The sequence below is a fragment of the Sarcophilus harrisii genome, chromosome 5 (assembly GCF_902635505.1).
Source record: "Sarcophilus harrisii chromosome 5, mSarHar1.11, whole genome shotgun sequence".
Classification (NCBI taxonomy): Eukaryota; Metazoa; Chordata; class Mammalia; order Dasyuromorphia; family Dasyuridae; genus Sarcophilus; species Sarcophilus harrisii.
In genome coordinates, this window is record NC_045430.1 from 13,304,070 (window position 1) to 13,326,014 (window position 21,945).

The 21,945-nt window shown below is 60.3% G+C and overlaps 1 protein-coding gene across 1 annotated transcript; it reads right to left on the bottom strand.

The window, feature by feature from the left end:
* Positions 1-802: 802 nt before the first annotated feature.
* Positions 803-21,023, bottom strand: MICALL1 (MICAL like 1). The gene is made up of 15 exons (XM_031940130.1): positions 20,834-21,023; positions 16,035-16,083; positions 15,443-15,584; positions 14,751-14,845; positions 14,146-14,291; positions 13,466-13,878; positions 11,352-11,415; positions 9,449-9,980; positions 8,500-8,665; positions 7,370-7,627; positions 6,973-7,063; positions 6,141-6,214; positions 5,347-5,461; positions 2,506-2,552; positions 803-1,944 (listed from the first exon to the last, which is right to left on the bottom strand). Exons 1-15 carry the CDS (start codon positions 20,977-20,979, stop codon positions 1,823-1,825), a joined length of 2,460 nt encoding a protein of 819 aa, XP_031795990.1. The 5' UTR covers positions 20,980-21,023; the 3' UTR covers positions 803-1,822.
* Between the last annotated feature and the right edge of the window lie 922 nt (positions 21,024-21,945).

The following is a 21,945-nucleotide window of genomic DNA, read 5'->3' on the forward strand; positions in this document are numbered from 1 at the left end:
CAGGGACAAAGGAGCTGGGATTCCCAGCCATCAAAGGGCTTCCCCCTGAAAGGCTGCCGGTCACATCTCCAATCAAGATGAAGACGCAGGCGTCCCGGTCGGATGGGCCCGGCAGGACGGGCACTGGAGATGATATCTAAAGACCAAGCTCAGGTTCATGTCCCGGGAATGTCTAAAGCTCAAGCAAGTCACCCATCGAGCCTCAACGTTTCCCCTCTCAAGAAAATGGGAATGTAGTCTAGAGGATCAGCACTGGAGGTGGTGTGGCAGTGTGGGGTAAATGCCATCTTCAGGAACGATGGGGGGAAATCTGTTGTTATATGAAGGAATCAGACACCAGATGGTCCCAGAGGGGTCGATTTAGGCTGGAGATGAGACTCTGAGAAGGACCGGCCCAGAAGGCAGTGGGCTTCCCCTCACCAGACTGGAGAGGAAGGATTCTCCATCAGCTTTGGCTAGAATTAGATGGTCTCCAAATTCCCTTCCAGTCGTGACATCCTAAGATTCTGGGCTTGGGTATCTCCAGGGTCCCCAGTTAGTGTGAATTTGTTTCCTTCCAATCCTGCCGGTCTGAACCTTTGATCAAAAAAGGTTGGCCTGCAGGTGAGGGAACGAAGCAACAGGAACACCCCCTTCACGGATGTGGCACCAGAGCTTGCCAGCAAGACTCAGGCTGGCACACTCAGCACAGCCGTCTCGGCTTGAGATGGGGGGAGGAAGGGGATAGACACCGTTGAGCTTCCTCAACCACAGCTGCTCAACAGACGGCCTGGTAGACAAATCACCAGCAGGATTCAAAGGGGCAAATTAATTGGGTTCAATTTATTTGGGGGAAAAGCACATCCCCAAGATGATACAGTGGGGTCTTTCACTGAGCTCTGTGACCACGCCAGCCCGGCCCCAGAGGTCACTGGGCCAGCCCAGGAGTGGGAAGTGAAGATGCTGGCTCTGAAGGAGCTGATCAGGACGAGCTGAGATCTCGGAGTCCAGGGGACTTCCCATTCTGCAAGGATTACATTCCGGAAGCTCCCTTCCCCACATGGAAATGGAAACGAGCCGTCCGCTCTACCTGTGCCAAGTGACAGGTGCTGGGGAGCGCTGGGCCGGGAAGTTAGCGGGAGAAGGGGAGAGGGATGGCGTCTCCTGGTGCTGCCTGGGAGGAGCCACTCTGTTGCCTTTCAGGGCTGTGGGAAGGACACTTCTGGTGGTAATCCCTTCTATTCTTCCCCTGTGAGACCAACTGGGGCAGCCCCATCTGCAAGTCTGGACCGAACTCCAACCCCACTGATCATCTAATAAATAGCTCCTGCAGGGGATGTGTATGTGGGGGGAAGGGGGAAAAGGGACTGCTGCCTCTGGGACACAGAAGCCACCTCAATCACAGGAAGCTTTCTAGAAGTGGAAGGAGAGTAAAGAGGGGGGACGGGGTACAATCCCCAGATCCTTTACTGCTCAGTTAGTCAATAATAATAACAACCGTGAAAACATCGCTGAATAAATAGAATCTACTTTCCTGCTGCCGTGGCTTCCTGACATCCACAGCCAGGGAAGGGGGAGGAACTCTTTGGCCCTACTCAGCTGTAGGATGCAGAGAAGGGGGACCTCCCCCTCCTGGAAGCCCTCTCATTGGTGTTGGGACCCCCCCCCCAGAGAAAAGAGGGGCCACAGCTTCCATTATCATTGAGGAGACCAAGTATGGGCCCAGCCCAACACAGGAGGAAGCCAACAGGCAGGGAAGAGGCAGGCGGCCACACGGAAACAGGAGGCCACACAGAAACAGGCGGCCATGCGGAAATGGGTGGCCACGCACTCCATGGGGCTCTTAGCTCTTGTCCTTCGAGGACTTGCTTTTGGGATCATGCTTATTTCCCAATAGCTTCAGCACCTTCATGCTTTTAAATTTGCTTTTCTTCTTGATCCCAGGTTCCGCCTCCTTGTGAAACTCTGTGGGAGGGAGGGTAGAGACGGGGCAGTTTGCTATCAGTGGCGTGGACTCACGCAGCTCCTCTGCTGGCATCAGAGGCCAATAAGCCCGGACAGAGACTCCTTCGCTTGAAGGCTACCCCCAGCTGGCTCAACGGACCCACGTAGCACCACAGATCCCTACCCATAATTATGTCATTCTATTTGTGTTAATTCTCTATATACTTATGTGCCTGGATTTGGGGAGAAAGGAAGGGAATCGGTATTGATCTAGCACTTACCCATTATGAGCCCATTTTATAGATGAGGAAACTGAGCTACCTGAAGCCCTCAGGTCTTCACTGTACCATTCAATTGCCCCCATACATTCACAACAGACATATATACGTGTGTGTGTGTGTGTGTGTGTGAATGCTGATTCACTCCCCCACTTCAGGCCACCACATCCACATCCATGACCCATGACCACCCAAAGGCCAATGGAAACACCAGCCTCAGCCACCAGCTTCCCCTGGAACAAGGACAGAGAACAAGACCCTGGGGGTCCTGACCAGGGAACAGCAGCCCCAGAGATCTACTCACCTTTCTTCCTGATCATGGCTTCCAACATTTTGTCTTCCTCTTCTTCCCTGAGATTAATGAGAATGAGAAGGGGAGAGAGAAAGTCAGCAAAGAAGAAAAGGAACCGGCCTAAAACCATTTGATGCTTCTTCCATGTGCCTTTTTTGTTGTTGAGGCACTTGGGGTTAAGTGACTTAACTTAAGTGTCACACTAGGAAGTATTAAGTGTCTCAGGCCAGATTTGAACTCACGTCCTCCTGACTTCTGGGCCAGAGCTCTATTCACTGCGCCATCCAGCTGTCCCTCCATGTGCCTTCAGAAACAAGGTATCAATTGTGCCTACCCAACTATCCTGTGAGAGGGGGGCAAACGGGGACTCTACTCAGAGGTTAGGGCCAGGGAAACTGAGGCTCAAAGGCCCAGGGTCAGCCACCCAGCTAGAATCATAGCATGTTGGAGCTGGGAGGGCCCATACAGACCATCTAATTCTGGGGCTTTTAACCTGGGATCCAGGGCCTTGTTTTCAAGGACATACAGAAAGATGGACATGTAGAAAGGTAGAGACAGACAGAAAGATAGATGGATGGATGGGTGGAAGGGAGAGACACACACACACAGAGGCAGAGAGGGAATGATGGATGGATAAACAGAATGATGGATGGATGGGGGAGAGAAAGAATGATGGATGGATAGATGGATAGATAGATAGATGAACACATAGGTAGACAGAGAGATGGTTGGTTGGATGGATGGTTGGACAGATAACAGAAAGACAGAATGATATAAAGATGAAGATAGAAACAGACGGACTTTCAGTATAATTGTTTTCTTTTATCATCCTCTTCTACTTTACTTTTCTACCCACCAGCTTACCTTTGCTATTACTTAACCACCCCATTCCCCAAGGATCCTTTCCTTATCCTCTCCCCCTACCTTTCACTCCTTCTTTATGTCTTCCTCATTAATATTTACACAACTTATCCCCCTCCCATTAATCTACACACCCTTCTATACCCCATCTTATCCTATTCCCTCCTCTCTTATTTCTTTATAAATTCTGGAAGGTTTTATACCTTCTGGATATATTTGTATTATTTCCTCTTTAACCTATTCTCGATGTAAGTAGGATTTCAGAACTACCCGTCCTCCTCCCCCGTCTAATTCCTCTGTGTCAGTTCTTGCTCCGACACCTTATTTGTGTAACATTAATTAGTGTTTTTACTTTTTCCTAAATGGTTTTTACTTTTTATAGAATCACATCATACTCAGCTCTGCCCCAATCTTTCTTTGGAACTCCTCAGTTACTAATGACAGTCTTAGACATACGGTTTACATTTCCACATATAAAACACGAACTTTGTCCTTGATAAGTCCCTGAAATTTGTCTTTGATTTTACTCTTATAGGTCACATTGTTCTATTAAGTTCAGGTCTGTTTACCACAAAAATCTGGCAATCCACTGAGTGTCCATTTTTTCCATTCAGTATTATACTTAATTTTGCTAGTTCTTTAAGATCTCTGATATTCAGCGTTCTAAGCCTTGTGGTCTTTTATTGTAGTCGTTGATATGTCTTGTGTGATTCTGAGTGTGCTCTAAAATAGCCAAAATTTTGTTGTTGTTGCTTGTAAAATTTTCCCTTTGATCTGGGGGTTATGAAATTTAGCAATAATGTTCCTGTAGGGTTTCCTTGTGGGATCTCTTCAGGTGGCGATTAGTGGATTTTTCCATTTCTACTTTTCCCTCTAACACTTCAGGATAATTTTCTTTAATTAGTTTAATTTAACTAAAGATTTCTTGTATTATTGTATCCAGATTCTTCTCTTATAATCCTACAGAATAAATCTGAGAACCTGGTTCTGAGGAGTATTTAAGTATCACCAGTGTGCCAGGAGTCCAGAACCCTAAGAATCCCTTGATCTTGTCCAACCCCTTCATTTTACAGAAAAGGATACTAAGTCCCATTGAGATGACACATAACTTGCCCAAGGTCACATAGGTTACTCATTCAATCAAAAAATATTCATCGTCAGTCATGTCCCATTCTTCATGACCCCTAAAAATCCCCTGAGAATGTGGGGATTCTTAGCAACAGACACTGGAGTGTTTTGCCATTTCCTTCCCCAGCTCATTTTACAGATGAGGAAACTGAGGCAAAAAGGTAAAATGACTTGCCCAAGAGTCACAGAGCTAAGAAGTGCCTGAGTCCAGATCCAGCACTCAACCCTAACCCTAACCCGACTCTATCAAGCACCTAAGTGCCTTTCAACAAATACAGAATGTCCCAAAAGTGTTAGTGTAGTTTTAACCTATAAATCACAGGACTTAGAACTCCACATTAATGTTCAAGGTCATGCACTCATACAATCTAACAGATCAGGAAACCAAGAAACAATGCCCAGGGGAAGAGCCCTCTCCCTGATGTCCAACACTCAACCCTTTATTCCCTTTGAGTAATGAGAGAAAGGAGCCCCTCCTTTTCCTCCCTCTGCACCACAGACTACCTTCCTCAAGAAACCATGGCCATAATGTATAGATAAAAGATTCCCCGGGACCAGGAAATGAACCAGATTTTCTGTTGTTCCTATTCGGTCCATGCCCTTTTCGTAAATGCCTTTGCACTGAGCCTGCTGTCACCTCTGACTGATGGAGGCAAAGGGCACACACGGGTGGGGGCTCAGGAAGTCTAGTTTTAGCATTGTGGATCCAGAGAATTTCTTGAACTTGGAGGAGCCATCCCCACAAGGTACCAACCTGCAGAGGCAAGTACCTGGCAGTGGGGGGGATGGGAGAGAGGGGATGGGGCTAAGCAAACCCACCCCCATCATGGGAACAGAAGCCTAGGCCGCCCCTTGCTCACTCACCTCTGCCGGTCTTCATCCAAGCAGTTGACGATGGCATTGCGCTGCTCGATGAGGGTCACCAGCTCCTGCATCAGCACCTTCTCCCTTCCCCGGTCTTCGTCTGTCCAGTCCTTATCTGCCCATAGAGGGAGGAGAGAATAACACAAGCTCAGACCACAAAAATCATCTCAGACCCCCTGGTCTAACCCACAGGGAGCCCTCCAGCAACATCTCCCGCCGGCACTCTCTGGGCTTGCCCTTGGATACTCCTCTTCAATGGAGAGCTCACTACCTGACTGAGCAGTGTGGCTGAGGGGGAAGTGAGGAGGCCCGGGCCCTGGCTCCGGCCACCACTGGACAAAGTGGCTTGACTCACAAACTGCATCTTAAGGGCCCTGATTCTTGGAGGGCATCTAATTCAACATTAGTGAGGAAACAGACCCAGAGGGCAGGGGACATGCCCAGGGTCTCATCACTAATGAGATTCTGGGGCAGAAATGTGAATCCAGGTGTTTCAGATTCGGGAGTCCGGTGCTTTCTGTGCTATACCAAGCCTAGTTCTGCCCATCCTTTTCCCACTCAAGCCCTGGAGCAGGGGGCTGCAGCCGGCCTTGCCACACTGCCCTCGCCACGCCCACCCCCTGCTTTCCCATCATGACCCGGGAAATGATGGGGGAGGAGGAGGAGGATGAGGTGGGGGAACCACCCAGGGGATGACCTAGGAGTGGGGAAGGACATGGGGGGAGAAATGACAGGAGGGCGCCCTGGGCAGGAGGGGAGATGGTGAAGAGGGCGGTAACCTGGGCCACGCTCACCTGGCTTGTTGAGAAGGCAGCGCAGCTCATATTCCACGTCGGCCTGGCGCTGCTCCAGGTTCTGCTGCTTGAAGCTGTTGGGGACACAGACAAAAGGCTGAGAGCTGGAAGGGCTCCTGAGAGTGGGAGCCAATGGGAAGGAGACCCCAGCAGCTTCCCTCTGCAAGGGTGGGGGGCTATGGGTGCAGGACATTGAAGACACACCCTCAGGCTCCCATGCACTGGCCACTTCTGTGGAAATGGCTTTCCCTGCCTTCCTTTTTACTCTTCGTTATAAGGCATGAGAGGCGAGGGAAGCAGGGGAGATGAGGAAGGCGAGGGAGGTGAGGGGGGCGGGGGGAACCAGTCAGGAAACCTGAGCTTGGCGCCTGCCTCTGACTCCTGGACGCTGCACATTCTAAGGCTGGAGGGTGCCGAGGGGAGGGAGTTCCCCATCCTGGGAGTTCCCTGCACTGTAATGGCCCAGGCCCAATCCCCATACAGGGCCCGGTTCTCTGGGAAGCAGGTGAACACAAAGAGAGACAAAAAGGACCAAGAGCCGATCTACATGTACAGAATTAGGGCAGAGAGATCCAGAGACAGAGACAGCCCTCTGCTGCTTACTTACTGTCTGTCTCTCTCTCTCTGTTTCTCTTTCTCTCTGTCTCAGTTTCTCTGTCTTTCTGTTTCTCTGTCTCTGTTCTGTCTCTCTGTCTGTCTTCTTTCTCTCTGTCTCTCCTCTGTCTCTCTCTCTGTCTGTCTCTGTCTCTGTCTTTCTCCCTCCCTCCCTCCCTCCCTCCCTCAGGGGAGGCCCCAAGGAGCAGAGAGCAGCCCTCTTCATCTGTGCACTCACACATAGATGAGCTCCGACTCCCTCCGGACCAGCATGTGCTTCTCATGAATCAGCTTGAACCAGTCCACCAGCAGGTCATCCTCCCGCCCGTCTGCAAGGGGAAGTGCGCAGCCTGAGTCGGGGGCTGGCCCCGAGGCCTGCGGGGGGACCTCCTGAAAGCCCCCAGGCCAGCTGGGCTGTTTCTGTCTGCCTCTCTCCCCCTGGAAGGGAACTGCACAGAGCCGGGAGGACACACTGCTGCAGGACACACTGCCGCCTGCCCAGATCCCCAGCGGTGGGCACAGCCTCCTCCCCACCAGGATGCCCGGAACCCAGCGGGCCTGGAGCTCCCGGGAACGGGTCGTGGCCGCCCCACTACAGCCCACCTCCCGGCTCCTCCCCCAGGCGCCTCGCGTACCATTCTCCCCACTGCGGAGCTTCTCCTCCAGGGCCACCCCACGGTGCTCCAGCTGGTCCAGCTGCTGCTCGATACCATCCATCTCCCCGTAGAGATCCTCCTCTGGGATGTACTGGTCAGCCTGGACCTGCCCAAAAGGCACGTGGGTGAGGACCGAGGCAAGGCAAGGGGAGCCCGCGGGGGGCCAGCCCCGGGCCCGGGCAAGCCTTCTAAAACTGGGCCATGGACACGGCCGACCCGCACTGGAACGAAAGCATCCTTAATGAAGGGAGGGGGAGAAGAGGGGAGAGGGAGGAGGGAGAGAGAGGAGGGGGGAAAAAAGGCGAAAAGCAAAGAGAGAGCAGGGGAAGGAGGAAAGAGGACTGGGGAGGGCAAGGCCAGGGAGAGGCTGGTGGCCCCAAATTTCCCAGCCCAGTTTCCAGTCCTGCAGTCATGGGGGTTGACCCACAAAGAAGCACGGTGCCGGGCACACAGGAGGCGCGCTCCCATCCATTCGTCCTTGTTTCACCCCCGGCCTGGCCCGGGGACTCTCAGGGGTCCCAGCCCAAGCTCACAGAGGACCCGAATGGGAGGCAGGGGGTGGGGGGGGACGCCAAAGGTTTTTTGATGAGGGGAAGTTTGGGTCCGAGGGGGTTCGGGGTTGGGGCCCTCTGGTTTTTTTTTCTGTTGGGGAAGACATGGGGACCGTTAAAGGGGTTTTTTTGTAGGAATTTGAAAGAAGGGAGAGGAGAAGGTGGGGGAGGGCAGAGGGAAATGATGAAAACCCCTTTCTAAGAGATTGGGATGTTTTCCAGAGCCGAGGGGACCCCTTGGGTGCGAGTGGTGCAGACCCCGGGGCAATGAGTTTTTTTCCTTGATGTTCCCTTGTGGGAGCCATCCAGGCGGAGGTTTACCTGGGGTCACTAGGGGACCCTGCTGGGTTTTTTCCTGTGGGAGGAGGGGGTTAAGGGAATTAGCCCTTTGGAGAATGAGTCCGGGTTGGGAAGGAGACCCTGAAAGATGAGGCCCCACTAGGGAGGGGTACCGGGCCCGGGGGGAAGGGGGAGTCTCGGGGTGAGCCCCTCCCCGCTCCCACCCGTGTTCTAGGGGCCCAGGAGGGGAGGGCAAAGGGAAAGAGGAGGCCGACTCACCTTCACCTTGCAGCTGAGGGGAGGGGCGTTTTCCACCAACAAGAAGGGGGGGTGGCTTTCCAGGGTTTAGGGAGGGGTAGGCCCCTTTGGCACGGGGGGAGGGCTTGGAGGGCTGGGGGAGGTTCCTGGGAGGGCCATCTTTCGGGAGGAGGGAGGTTGGGGGCGCCTGGGCGGACGGGGGTAGAGGAGTTTGGCCCACGGGGGGCCCCCCAGGGGTGGACGGAACCTCCCAGGAGGCTCACGCTGAGGGCCGGAGACGGGGCCGAGGAAGGCCTGGGGAGGCGGGGTGTGGGGGCGGGGGGGCAGAGGGGGGGCAAGGAGAATGGGGAAAAAGGGCCCCGGGGAGTGCCAGGGCCTGTGGGAAGCCATCCTGCCTGGCCGGTCCTCAGGGGAGGGGAGCACGGGGCGGGAGTTTTGGACAGCCACACCCAGGGTGGGGATGGAGCCAGATTGATGTGGCCGTGGGGGAGCCCAGATTGGGTGTCCCGGGGAGAGACTAGGCCACCCGTGGCCATGGGGATGGAGGAGATTGATGTGGCAGGGGGGAGTTTGACTAGCCACCCCGGTGGTGGGGATGGAGCCGATTGGTGGGGGGGAGCCCAGATTGGGTTTGGAGGGCAGCTCACCCAGTGGCCATGGGGATGGAGTGATTGGGGTGTGGGCCAAGGAGCCGAAGCACCTGGCCTGGGGGATGGAGTGAGGTGTGGCCCCAGGGGCGGAGCCCAGACTAGCCACACCCGATGGCCATGGGGATGGAGCTCAGATTGGGTGTGGCCGTGGGGGCGGAGCCCAGATTGGGTGTGGCCCCAAGGGTGGAGCCCAGACTAGCCACACCCAGTGGCCATGAGGATGGAGCTCAGATTGGGTGTGGCCGTGGGGGCGGAGCCCAGACTGGGTGTGGCCCCAAGGGTGGAGCCCAGACTAGCCACACCCGATGGCCTTAGGGATGGAGGCCAGACTGGAGGCGGGCGGCCCCAGGAACGCGGCTCGATGAGAGCGGGCAGGGCCTGGCTGAGCAAGCCCAGTCCCAGCTGAGGCTCGAGCTGCATCCAGCTCGGGAGCCGGAGCCTGGAAGGTCCCGGCCAAAGGGAAGCGGAGGAGGGCAGGGGAGGGGCTCACCGAGGGGGGAGGCGCTCGGGGCTCGCGGCGCCGGCCGCTTCTTCGTCCGGGGGCTGCTGTTGGGGGTGATGCCATACCAGGGGTGCAAGGTCTTGGGGGCCTGCTCCGCAGGATCCGGGGGGCCCGGGGCCGCCGCTGCTGCTTCTTCCTCTTCCTCAAAGGGGTTGTAGGGCTTGGGCTCGCCGGCGGGCGGCCGCATCTCCTGCTCGGGGGCCGCGCTCTCTCCTTGGCTCTCTCCCTCCTCTGCGGCCCGCGAGGGAGTCTCCGGGCGGCTGCCGGGCGGCAGGGGGGCGGGCTTCTTCTTGGGCTCTGCCTGAACCAAGGCGATCCACGGGGGGTCCTTCTTCTTGGGGGCTGTAGCTCTGGAGGAAGCAAAAACCAATCCCTCCGTCAAACAGCACATGTGAAGCACCTACTGTGTGCCCGGCAGAGATGTCTCCCCTCCCCCGGGAGCTTATGTTCTGTGGGAGACACACAAATGAAGGCCCCGGGGGATCCTGGGCACTGGCCTCGCTCCGCCGGCCGCCTGACCCTGGGCCGGCCACTTCACTTAGTCCAGAAGGAAGGAGGGGCCTCGCCAGGGGCCTCGCGGGACCGCAAGCCCCTCCCTCTATGGAGAGCAGACCCAGTGGATACAAGGCCACTACTCAGTGCCCTGAGCGTGGGTGAGGGGATGGGGAAAGTTCTAGATCTGCGCCCTGAAGGAAACCAGGGGAGCTGAGGGGGAGGTGGGGCGGAGGGCCGGCAAAGGCTCGGAGGTGGGAGAGAAGCGTGGGAGTGAGCCGAGGCCCGTTTGGCTGGAAGAGGGCTAATGTCCGGCGAGGACGGAAGGTGAGGCTGGGGCCAGAGACAGCTGCTGCCCTCCCAGATACGGCTTCTTAAACTTGCCCTTTTTTACCTGAAAAAGTTTTACTCAACCATGAGAATATGGGGATATGAAAGAGGCCCCCAAACCAGACATTTGCTGATAAAAAATCCTCATCATCAGTGAGCCCCAGAGGCCTTCGGGGAGGCTGGCCCAGCCTGGGCCCCTCCCTCCAGTCGGGGGCTTCTGGCCTGCTCACTGGCTTCCTCATTATCAGTTACTTCCTCCCTGTTAATTCTTCCTAACATCCAGCGGAAACCCATCTCTTTGTACCTTCCACCCAATGCCCTGGCTCCCTCCTCCAAGGCCAAAGCAGGCCGGGCAGACGCTACCGCCTCGGGACATCCCTTCACATACTGGAAGGCCCCCAGTCCCTCTGACCAGCGGCCAGCCCCGCCCCCCAGGCCGGCCTTCACTGGACCTTGCCCGCTGGAGAAGCTTCCAAGGAAGCAGATTAGCCAGCTCTTCCCTCCTCCCTTTTCACGGCTCTGAGCCTCCCAGCAATCCCCCTCTTGTTTCATCAGCGTGGGGACCGCCCCTCCCGGATGACACAGGCTGAAACCCCTCCGTGTCTCCAGGGTGCTGAGGACCGAGTCCTGCCGTCCCCCGCCCCCCCCACCCAGCTCCCTGGAGTTTGTATTCGGAGGCTAGGGCAGGGGTCACCAGCCAGGGGTTACCGTAGGGGCACCCAGGGAGGTCCAGTGACCCTCCACAGCTTCCCAGAGAAGCTCATCTCCAGAACACAAGTGTTCCCCAATTATCTCCTAAAGACGCACGGACTCGGCTCCCTGAGTCCCAAGCCTGCAGTTCCTCAGCTGCCAGGATGGAGGCTCGGGGCAGCCCTGGGGCAGTGGGAACAGGAACGTACCGGTCGGAGGCCCTGGGCGGCCCACGTGGTTTGGGGACTGGGGGGCTGGAGTCATGCAGCCGTCCTAGATGGAAAGTAAGAGAGAGACGGGCCCTTGTTGGTGGCCGTGGGAGGTTCACCCGAGTGGCCAGGACGCCTGTGCTCCCTAGGGAGGGAGACTCTCTGAGGGAGATTATAGGATTCCATCACTATAGCAACTGCCGGGCCTGATGGGATGGGAACTCCCCCACTCCCCCCCACTGACCCAATGCACAGCCCGATAGGTAAACCACCTTATGGTACCCAACTCCTTGTCTATACTGCAAACCTAGGCACCCAGTGAGCCTGCCCCCTCCCCTCCCAGCTCTGAACAGAAGCCCTGGGGGTTCGTGTTGCAGCAGGGAGGAGGCCCCCGAGGAGGGGGATGCCAGCTGTACAACACTCCCCCAGACTAACTGCCCAGGGCAAAGGGCACGGGAGAAAGAGCTCAAGCATCCAAGACCCGGCTAAGGCAGGGGCCGGAGGCAGGAGGAAGCATCAGCTCCCCAGGCCCAAGTGCAGACTCTTAGACAAAGGGGCCCCGGGGCTCCTCCAGACAGCCCCTCTCTTTGGAGACGAAGGCCAGCAAGGGAGCCGGGGTCCCACAGAGCCAGCTCGAAACCCCCAGGCCTGCCTCCTCCACAACAGCTGGCGGCACTGTGACCCGAAGGACCGGCCTGGAGCGGGGGGTCAGGAAGCTGTGGGCTCAGGTCCTGACTCTCGCCACCCTGATGCAGGGGCACAGCGAACACAGCAGCTTCCTCCATCAGAAAACTGCCCAGCAGGTGCCTGGGAACCAGGACCTCCCCCCATCATGAGGCTCAAAGCACCCACCAGGAGCCGCTATCAGCTCCTGGCAGGGAGACAGCTCCAGTCAGAGGCCCAGCCCGGCCTGCGGATGTCAAGGCTGCTCTGGGCCTGTCCTCCGGGGCAGGCAGGGCCAGGTCTGGGGGGCCTCTGAGGAGGTGGGCAAGGGGCCCATAGCCACCGGGGCTCCACACGCTCCCAGGGCCTGGAAGGAGTAGAGAAGCAAATGCTCCCCAGCACCAACTCTGAGCAAATCGCAGCCCTCTGGCCGCCAGTTTTCTCATCTATAAAATGGGGGTACAGCTGGTGGGGGGACTGTGATTTGGGGGTTCACTCAGCAAGTCAGGCCTCCTGGGGACATGAGATGAGTCCAGCAGTTCCTGCCCTCAAGGAGCAAACCTTCTACTGGGAGCACAAGCAGGGCTTGTGTGAGCAAAGAAATACAGAAGCATTTAGGAGGAGGGGGTCCCTGGAAGCGGCTGCCTGGCTTGGGGGTCAGGGCCCGGGGCCTGGCAGCTCCGATCTGGGCCTTACTAGCTGGCTGACCCCGGGGAAGTCAGTCCCTTCTCTCTGACCCCGGGGAAGTCGCTTCTCCCTGACCCCCAGCAAGTCACTTCTCACTTCTCCCTGACCCCAGGAAGTCACTTCTCCCTGACCCCGGGGAAATCACTTCTCCCTGACCCCGGGGAAGTCACTTCTCCCTGAGCCCGGGGAAGTCACTTCTCCCTGAGCCCGGGGAAGTCACTTCTCACTTCTTCCTGCCCCTGGGGAAGTCCCTTCTCCCTGACCCTGGGGAAGTCATTTCTCCCTGTCAGCCTCAGTTTTCTCCTCTGTAAAAGGGGGGCATTGGACTCCTGAGCCCGAGACCCCTTCCAGTTCTCTAAGTCGTGGAGTCCCTGGGCCCTGGGGGGGAGGGGGGAAGGACGGCTGGGAGGCTTCAGAGGCTCCTGGGCCCACCCAGGACACACCCATGGAACAGACGTGTGCTGAGGGTCCACCAGGGGGCACCAAAGCCTGCCAAAGTGCAGGGCCGGCCGAGCCTGAGTGAGCCCAGAGACAGGGGGAGGCTGGGAGGGGAGCTCCAGCTCTGGACCCTTCCCCGGCCCCCAAAGGGACCACTAAGTGGGCCTGGTTGTGGGCCCGGGGAAGGCCTGGGGGGGGGGGAACTCCCCGCCACAGCCCAGGACCCCAGTCCGACCCCCTCCTGGCCAGTCCATCCCCGGGGCCGCTTCCCCTCGGCCCTGGGATGCTCTGTGAAGACCCGGGCCCGCCCCACGGCCCCCACTCACCGTTCACCAGGCAGCCGCCCTGCTCCCCAGGGCTCTCCCCCTGCACGCTGGAGCGCGGCCGGGGCACGGGCTGGGGGCTGGTGGACGTCTCCGAGGCCTTCCTGGGCGCGGGCGTTGGCCGGGCGGCCGGCGGGGAGCCCAGCTCCTGAGGCTTGCTGGGAAGGGGGGGTTTGGACGCAGTCTGAGGCGGGGGCTCGGGCTGGGGCTCCCCCTGAGGCCTCCTGGAGACGGCAGCGTCCTCGCCGTCCTCGGCCGGGCCAGCCGCGTCTGGGGGCAGCAGGGCCGCTCGGGGCCTGCCCTCGGCGCCCCCCAGGGGGCCCAGCTTGCCCCGGTGCTGGGTACACACGAAGGTGCCCGCCTCCGGCCCAGTCTTGTAGGCTCCGGGGAGCAGCGTGCTGGAGCACTCCTTACACCTGGGGGAGAGAGACGGCGGTGAGGGGGCGGGGTCCCCAGGGGCGGGGGGGGGGGGCAGCGCACCAGAGCGGGAGGGCCCAGCCCCTCACCGAGCAGAGCCCACCCCCAGAGCGCCGAGGAGCTCCCCAGAGGGCGGTCTGACCCTCCACCTTACACCCAGGGAAACTGAGGCCCAGGGGAGGGGCCAGGACGGGGCAGGCTCCATGCAAGTTCGGCCCTGCCCCCGCTGGGGGCCTCTACCGCCCAGGCCCGGGCAGAGCACTCACCTGAAGCACTGGCGGTGGTAGAGCTTGCCCTCCACCAGGTACCGCTGCACCAGGTGGACGTGCTGCCCGCAGGAGGCGCAGGTGCTGCTGGGGATGCTGCGGGAACCCTGCTCCGCCAGGCTTTCGGGGGCCGCCGCCTGCTCCTCCTGGAAGCAGAGCCAGCCCCAGGCGGGGGTCAGAGCCAGGCTCTTGGAGGGCCGCTTCCACACCCAGGGCCGGCTCCTGGACGGGACTCGGAGCCCCCCAAGGGGACAAGAGCAAAACCGGGGCCCCCAGGGTTCTGAACCTGGAACCCGCCGGAACCTTTCACTGCCTGCACTTCAACGGGCTCGGCGCCTCTGCCATCCGCTGCATTTCGTGCTGTGGCTCTGAAACCACGGCCCGAGGAGGGGCCCAGGCTGGGCCGCCCAGGGAAGGTCAAACCTGGTCACAGGAGGGCCTGCCGCTGACCCACGGCTCCGAGCTCAGCCTGCTCACGGCCCAGCCTTCACCCCAGGGGCACGGGGCCTCCTGGCCTCCCCCCTCCCCAGGGAGCCCCTGCAAGACTCGCCCCTTCCCTCCCGACCCCGACGGCCCCGAGGGGAGGCCCCCCACCTCGCACCCACCTGGATCCCGCCACCATCAGTGTCAGCGTGGGGAGCTGTCAGGGATGAGGAAGAGGAAGGAACAGCTGGGAACTTCCTGGGTGGAGAGACGCCGGCTGGGGAAAGACGGCGAGAGGGCACCAGTAGCTGGCAGAGGTCTCAGACTCCTGCTCGTGGCAGGGCCCGACCCCAAGGGCTGGGGGGGAGGATGTGCCCCCTCCTCTCAAAGATTCACAGCTGTGGGGTGAGGATGCACCCCTCCTCTCCCTTTCTGTGGTATTTTGAGAAGTGGAGAAAGGGGACAAAGCCCCCCAAGAACAAAGAGGCTCAAGAGATGGATTATTTGTCTGCAGGGGGAGGGGACTTGTGCTTCGGACAGGGGACTGGACACAATGACCCCTGATGACTGCCCCCAACTCAGCAAAGTATCAACGCCTCCGACGGCCTCAGCTCCTTTTGTGCCCTTCTTCCCCCCTCCCCACAGTGATCAGCACAGCGCCTGGCACATAGGAGGTGCTCCCTAAGTAGCTACTGACAGATAAGCCCCCCACTTCCGGCTCAGCTCCTCTGCCGGGATACTGCCCTCGGACATCCCCTCTGGGCCCCCCATATTCCGGAGGGGGTAGGAGGGTCCTGGGAAGTGTCTGGAGGCAGGACGGGCCCCTCTCCCGGCAGACCCCACCTGGGGAGGTGCGGGAGGCGTCGGGGCTCACCTTGGCTGGGGTTGGTGAAATGGTTATAATACTGGGACACGTAGGTCATGATGCTCAGGCAGTCGGGCACACTCATGGAGACCATGTCGTTGGGGTCCAGCAGGGCCGGGATGCCCAGCTCGCGCTCCGCCACCTCAAAGGCCTGGGGGGAGATGGGAGACAGCATGAAACGGGGGTCCCGGGCACAGAGACAGCATGAAACGGGGGTCCTGGGCACAGAGACAGGCAGCATGAGGCTCCTGGGGCCTGGGACCAGCCTCCCCCAGAGGCTGATTCCTGCCAGGTCTCAGAGAGGATGGGGAGATAGCTTCTGGGAGGGACGGACGGCCTGGTTTCCTGGACACCAGGCAGCACGGGCCAAGGGGCAGTGGAAGAAGGAAAGGCAGGGGGGCGGGGGGCAAGCTGGGCAAGCGGGACGGGCACTGGGCCCCCGCGGCTGGCGGCGCTCCCCTGGCATCTGGAGCCGGACTGGGCCCGGGCCGCCCGTCTGCCATCCCTGGGCAACGTGGCCCGGCTTCCCAGAGCCCAGCCCCTCCCCGGCACCCGCCTTCTGTTCCCGCTTTTGCTCTAGGCCCCATCTGTCTGGACTCACCAGGCGGTTATTCTCATAAACATTGTCCTTGGAGAGCGAGTCGAAATCCCTGGAAGAGACAAAGGCAGGAGAGTAAGGGAGGGACGGGGCTCGGAGGGCCGCGGGGGAGGGGAGGCAGGACTCCAGCCGGGGCCTGACACACACTAGGTCCAAGCCAGAGCTCCGGACTCAGTCTCTAGGAAATCTGGAGGAGACAACTCTTAATTGGGGGAGGGGAGGAGTAATCCAGGAAGGCTTCAAGGAAGAAGTGGCAGCCGAGCCAAGCCCTGGAGAAGGGATTCTCACAGGACTTGGAGCCAGTTTTACAGAGAGAGAAACCAAGGCCCAGAATGCTTCAGAGATGGAAAGCACAAAAAGCAGGTTCTTCCGCCTATTTTTAAAACAAACTACCTAAAAAAAAGTGCCCTTAGACGGGTTTACCTGGTTCTGCAGGGCAGGTAGGGAAGAGAAGGGGCTGGAAGGAACTGGGGCCCAGGGGGATCCCCCGCCGAGCCAGGCCGCCAGCCCCCCCCAAAGCGGGCTGCCCTTGAATGTGGGGCCCCCCGTCTGCCATTCTCTGACTTGTGCATCTCCTCCTGCCCCCCAGACTGGCGGGCACAGGCTACACGACTCCTGGGCCCCACCGGGTCCCCCCGCGATGAGAGCCCCGTGAGCAGGACCACGTGGGGGGGGGAACGAGGGCGGGCCCAACCACTCGGGGCCTGGCTGGGGCCTGCATTGGCACCGAGGTCCTGGGGCATTTCCAGGGTGAGGGAGCCAGGGAGGGGCGGCTGCTGAGCGGCCAGCTCGGTCTGAGGCTCCTGGCCATGCTCCTGGCCGAGAAACCATAAATAGGACAGAGAGCTCACACAAAAGGTGGTGAAGCACTCTCCTGGCACCCGTTCCACGGCGGGCAAAGGGGCCAGAGCGAGCCTCCAGGAGTGTCCTCCTGGGCCCAAGATCCCAGACGGCGGCCGGCCCAGCCTTTGAGGGCCCGGGAACCGGAACCCTGCAGGGGCCCCCTTAGAACCTGGGATCTCAGATCCAGATCGGGGGGGAGGGGGGAACTTTAAAGTCTCATTGTATAGATGAAGGAAACTGAGGGCCACAGAGATCACACAGTGTCTGAGGTGAGACCGGAACTCCGGTCTCCTGAAGTCCAAGTCTGGTTCCTTATACACTTCACTGTAGGGCTTAGAACATTTCATACAAGAGCTAGGAAGGAGGGGCCTTGGGACAGGGGGTGTCAGAGTGGGAGGGAGCCTAAAACAGGGGGTTTCGGGGCTGGGAGGGAGCTTAGAACAGGGGGTGTCAGGGCTGGAAAGGGGCTTAGAAACAATCTTTTCCAATGACATTTATAGCTAAAGCTGAGGCCCTAATATGGCTTCCCACCCCTCAGCCACCCCTCACCAATGGGTCACAGCACAGGCCCGTCCTCCCTGGTCCTGCCACATCCTGTGGCTTTGGGCCCCTTCAGTCCCGCTCAGTGAGTCTCAGTTTCCCCACACATCCAGGGAGCATCTGGCCCCCAGAGACCCTCGAGCCCTTCGTTAACAGAGCTGGCATTTGGAGAATGCTTTCGCCAGCCCTGGGAGGGGCCCGCACACCTCTTCCGAGCCTGTTTTTCCAGCTGTGACCCAGGGCCTCACTCACCCAGCTCCCCCACCCGGGGGATCCTCTCCCCCCTTTCTCTCGGTCCTGGGCGGCTGAAACCAGCCGAGGCAGCCCTTCCCCCCTGCCAGGAGGCAATGCCCTTGTAAGGGGGCCCGGGAGGTTGACCAGGCTGCCCACAGATGGGCACGGAGCCAAGCCCCAGGGCAGCCCCATCCGTGGCCAGGGAGGCCGGCTTCCTTTCCTAAATTGGGGAGATTTGGGCCTGGCTTTTTGTTTTGTTTTGTTTTCCAAGGAGAGGAGGAGAGCTTGTCCTGTAACTTCATATATAGGGGAACTCATCCCAGTACGGGAGCTCCTCTCCCTGAGGCCCATGGAACCAGGGGGCTGGGCTGTTTGTGAATTCAAATCCAGCCTCAGACACTTAGTAGCTGCGTGATTCTGAGCAAGTCACTGCTGTGCCTCAATTTCCTTATCTGTAAAATGAGCTAGAGAAGGAAATGGCCAACCTCTCTAGCATCTCTGCCAAGAAAACCCCAAATGGGGGCAAAAAAGCAGCTGTGATAACCAACCTCCAGAAATTTAGGCTTAAATTCCAAGAGGGCACGTGGGGGTTAATTCTACCCAAGACTTCCCAAAGGGGCACCCCAATCTTACCAAAAAAAGGGGGAAAATTTGGGGCTGGGGAAACCCCATTCTAGGGGTTAAATCCCCAAGGGGCAGGGGGTACCTCCCAGAGCAACTCCCCCAGGGTCCCTGGTCCAAAACCCGTAACAGCCCCCTTTCGGCCCCAGGACCCCCAACCCTATTATTTTCCCAAAACACGGTTCAAGGGCGGGGGGCCAATTCCCCCAAGGGTTCCCCTGGCCCCCACCCCAATCCCCAAGGCCCCCCCCCGTTCCGACTTTAAATCAGGGAGGGGGCGGGCGGGTTTGCCCCTGCCCTCCCCTCCGCCCGCCCCACACTAACAAGAGAAACAAACCCCAAACCCCAACACAAAAAACAGGAGGAAAAAGGAGTCCCCGCCCCCTGGCCCGGGTCACCCGGGTGAACCCTCGGGGCCCCCCCCCCCCCCCCAACCAACCCCGAGCTCAGGCGGCCCCCCACTCCCGCGGGACCCAGAAATCGGCTGGCGGCCCGCCCGGCTTCCCCGGGCCCCGGGGCCGGGTTCCACCCTCGGGGGCCCCCCAGCTCCCTCCAGAAGGGACAGGCCCCCCCACCCCACGGGCTGGGGCCCCCCCAGGACCCGCCCTCCCCCGGAGGGAAGGGCCCCACCCCGGGCCCAAAGGCCCCCCGCCCGGGACCACCCATGGGCCCCGGGTCCGAACCCGGGCTGCCAGGAAAAGGGCTTTTGCCCCAGGGAAAACCCCCCCCGGGGAGCCAGAGGGGGCCGGGGCCCCCCTTTTTTCCCCCAAAGGGGAAGCCCACCCAAAAGGGGCCCCCCTCCCCCAAAGGGGCCCCTAACAGGCCCCCGGCCCTCACCCAAACCCCTTTCAGGGCGGGAAACCCCCGGGGCCCCCTTTCCCAAAATCCCCCTAACCCCCCCCAGCCCCGGTACTTCTTTTCCCCCAAACCCTCTTCGGGCCCTCCCTCCCAAACCTTAACCCCTCCACCCACCCAAACCCTCCCAACAAAAACACCGCCAGTCACAAAAAAAACAAAACCATGAAAGGCAATTTTCCATCCTTCCCCAAAAGGCCACCCCCCGGCTGTTCCCCACTCTCACTCAAACCAGGGGTTCGGACCAGGTTCCAACCCCCTCCCCCAACCCCCTTGGGCCCATCCAAAGGGATCTATCCCCACAGGGAGGAATTGGAGGCCCCGGGGGGGCCGGAGGAGGGGCGGGGGGCGGGGGGCCAGGCTGGGGGGCTCCCCGGCCTGGTCCTCCCCCACCCGGGTGCCCCCTCCCCACGCACCAAAGGGACCCCCCCCACACCCACCCCCCGGCCCACACACCCCCACCACCCCACCCTGCCCCCGGCCCCCCACACTTGCCAGTCCACAACCCCCTCACCCAACCACACACACACCCCCCAGCACACCCACACCACCCCCCACAACCACAGTCACCCCCCCACCCCCCGGCCACCACACCAGTCACCACTCCCCCAACACACCCCCCCCCGGTCCCCCGGGACCCTCCACCCACTCCCCCCCCACACACAGGCACACACACACACCAGTCACACACACAGATACACTCACACCCAGCGCTGCCCTCTGTGCTCCCACTGAACACTGGCGCCAGTCTCACACACACACTCACACACAACAGTCACACACACACAGTCACACACACACACACATGCACAACAGTCACACACACCCAAGTCATGCCACCCTCCCATGCACACCTAACAGTCACACACGTCCACACACCAGCACTCCACACCACCCAGCGCTGCCCTCTGTGCTCCCATGCACACTGGCGCCAGTCTCACACACACACACTCACACACGCACAACAGTCAGTCACACACAGTCACACAGTCACACACACACACATGCACAACAGTCACACACACGCAGTCAGTCACACACACACACAGTCACACACACACACATGCACAACAGTCACACACACACAGTCACACACACACAGTCACACAACAGTCACACACAGTCACACACACAACAGTCACACACAACAGTCTCACACACACACAGTCACACACACACACACACACAGTCACACACACACAGTCACACACAGTCACACATACACACACACAACAGTCACACACACAACAGTCACACACACACACAGTCACAGTCACACACACAGTCACACAACAGTCACACACACCAGTCACACACACACACACAGTCACACAGTCACACACACACACAGTCACACACACAGATACACTCACACAGATACACTCACACACACCCAGCGCTGCCCTCTGTGCTCCCACTGCACACTGGCGCCAGTCTCTCACACTCACACACACACTCACTACCCACAAGCCCCCGCCGCGACACAAACTTGCACTGCGCTCCCACAACCGGGGGCAGGAGAAGAGCCCCTTGTCCCGGAGGAGCCCCGGGCAGCGCCGTCCCACGGGCCCCGGGCCCGGGCCCCCGACCAGGTGAAGCGGACAGACCCGCGCTCCCCGACTTCCTGTCTCGGGCCGGCGGGGTCTCGGGGCTGGGGCCCCCCTCCCCTGCCTCCCGCCCCCGCCCCTCCCCCCAGCCCTCGCCCTCACAGCAGCTCGGGCCGGTGGCTGTGCAGGAGCGCGCAGAAGGCCAGGCCGTCCCGGAAGGAGCCGCTCAGGTCCCGGATCTCCACGCCGGGGTAGCCCCGGCACCGGCTGCGGCACCAGGCCAGCAGCGCGCCCCGGGGCCCTGCCATGGTCCCGCCGCCGCCGCCGCCCCTGCTCGTCCTCCGGCTGCGCCCCGCGGACGCTCCAGGCTCAGGCGCGCTGCGGAGGCCGGGCTCAGGCTGCTCCTCCCCTCCCTCCTCCCCCGCCCCTCCCCCCGGCCCTGCTCAGACCTGTCCAGCCCGCCCCGCCCCGCCCCGCCCGCCCGGCCCGGCCTCGGCGCTTGCCACCCGCCCGGCCCGGCCCGGCTCCTTGCCACGGGCGCAGGGGAGGGCCCCTCCCCGGCCCGCCCAGAGGATCCCCTGCGGGCATCCCCAGGGCGCTCTGGGGCGGCCCCGGCGCACGTGCTCAGGGGTCCCCGGGGCCGCCGCCGAGACACCTCCCGGGCTCCGCACCCCCGAGCAGCCTCCCCCCGCCGCGAGGCCAGAGCCTGGGGCCCGCCGCCCCTTCCCCCAGAGGGACGCGTGAGCCCCGCCCCCGCCCCCCCCAAGGGGCGGAAGCCCTGCCCCGACCCCCATCAGTCCCCTGAGCCGGAGGGTCAGCTCCGGGCTGCCCCCCGGCTCCGGAGCATCCTCTGCCGAGGAGCCTGGGAACATTCCCCAGTTCTGCCCGATCCCGTACCTGACCCCAGAGAATGGCCCCGGGTGGGAGGCTGAGAACCCGCACAGACATGCGCGCCAGGGACCCGCCGCTGTGCTGTAGCCTCTCCCAGCCTCAGTTTCCCCATCTGTAAAGTAAGGACATTGGGCTAGTTTTTTTTGGCTGAGGCCACTGGGGTCCCCGAGGTCGGATCCGAACTCAGGCCCTCCTGGCTTCAGGGCCGGTGCTCTGCCCTCCGCAGCACCGCGCTGGCTTCCTGAGACCCCTCCAATAACCGCCAATCCTCTTCTGCTTAAACCTTTATCAAGTGCTTCCTAGTGCAAAGCCCGGGGTCCCCCAAAGGGAAAGCCTTGGCCCCCGGGGAGTTTGTAGCCCAGTTATGGGAAGCAATAACATAC

Coding starts and splice junctions, on each gene's coding strand:
- MICALL1 (XM_031940130.1), bottom strand. CDS start 20,979: ATGGCAGGGCCCCGGGGCGCGCTGCTGGCCTGGTGCCGCAGCCGGTGC. Junction 14,846..15,442: donor TTTCACCAACCCCAGCCAAG/GTGAGCCCCGAC, acceptor GTCTTTCCCCAG/CCGGCGTCTCTCCACCCAGG. Junction 2,553..5,346: donor TTGGATGAAGACCGGCAGAG/GTGAGTGAGCAA, acceptor CATTAATCTCAG/GGAAGAAGAGGAAGACAAAA.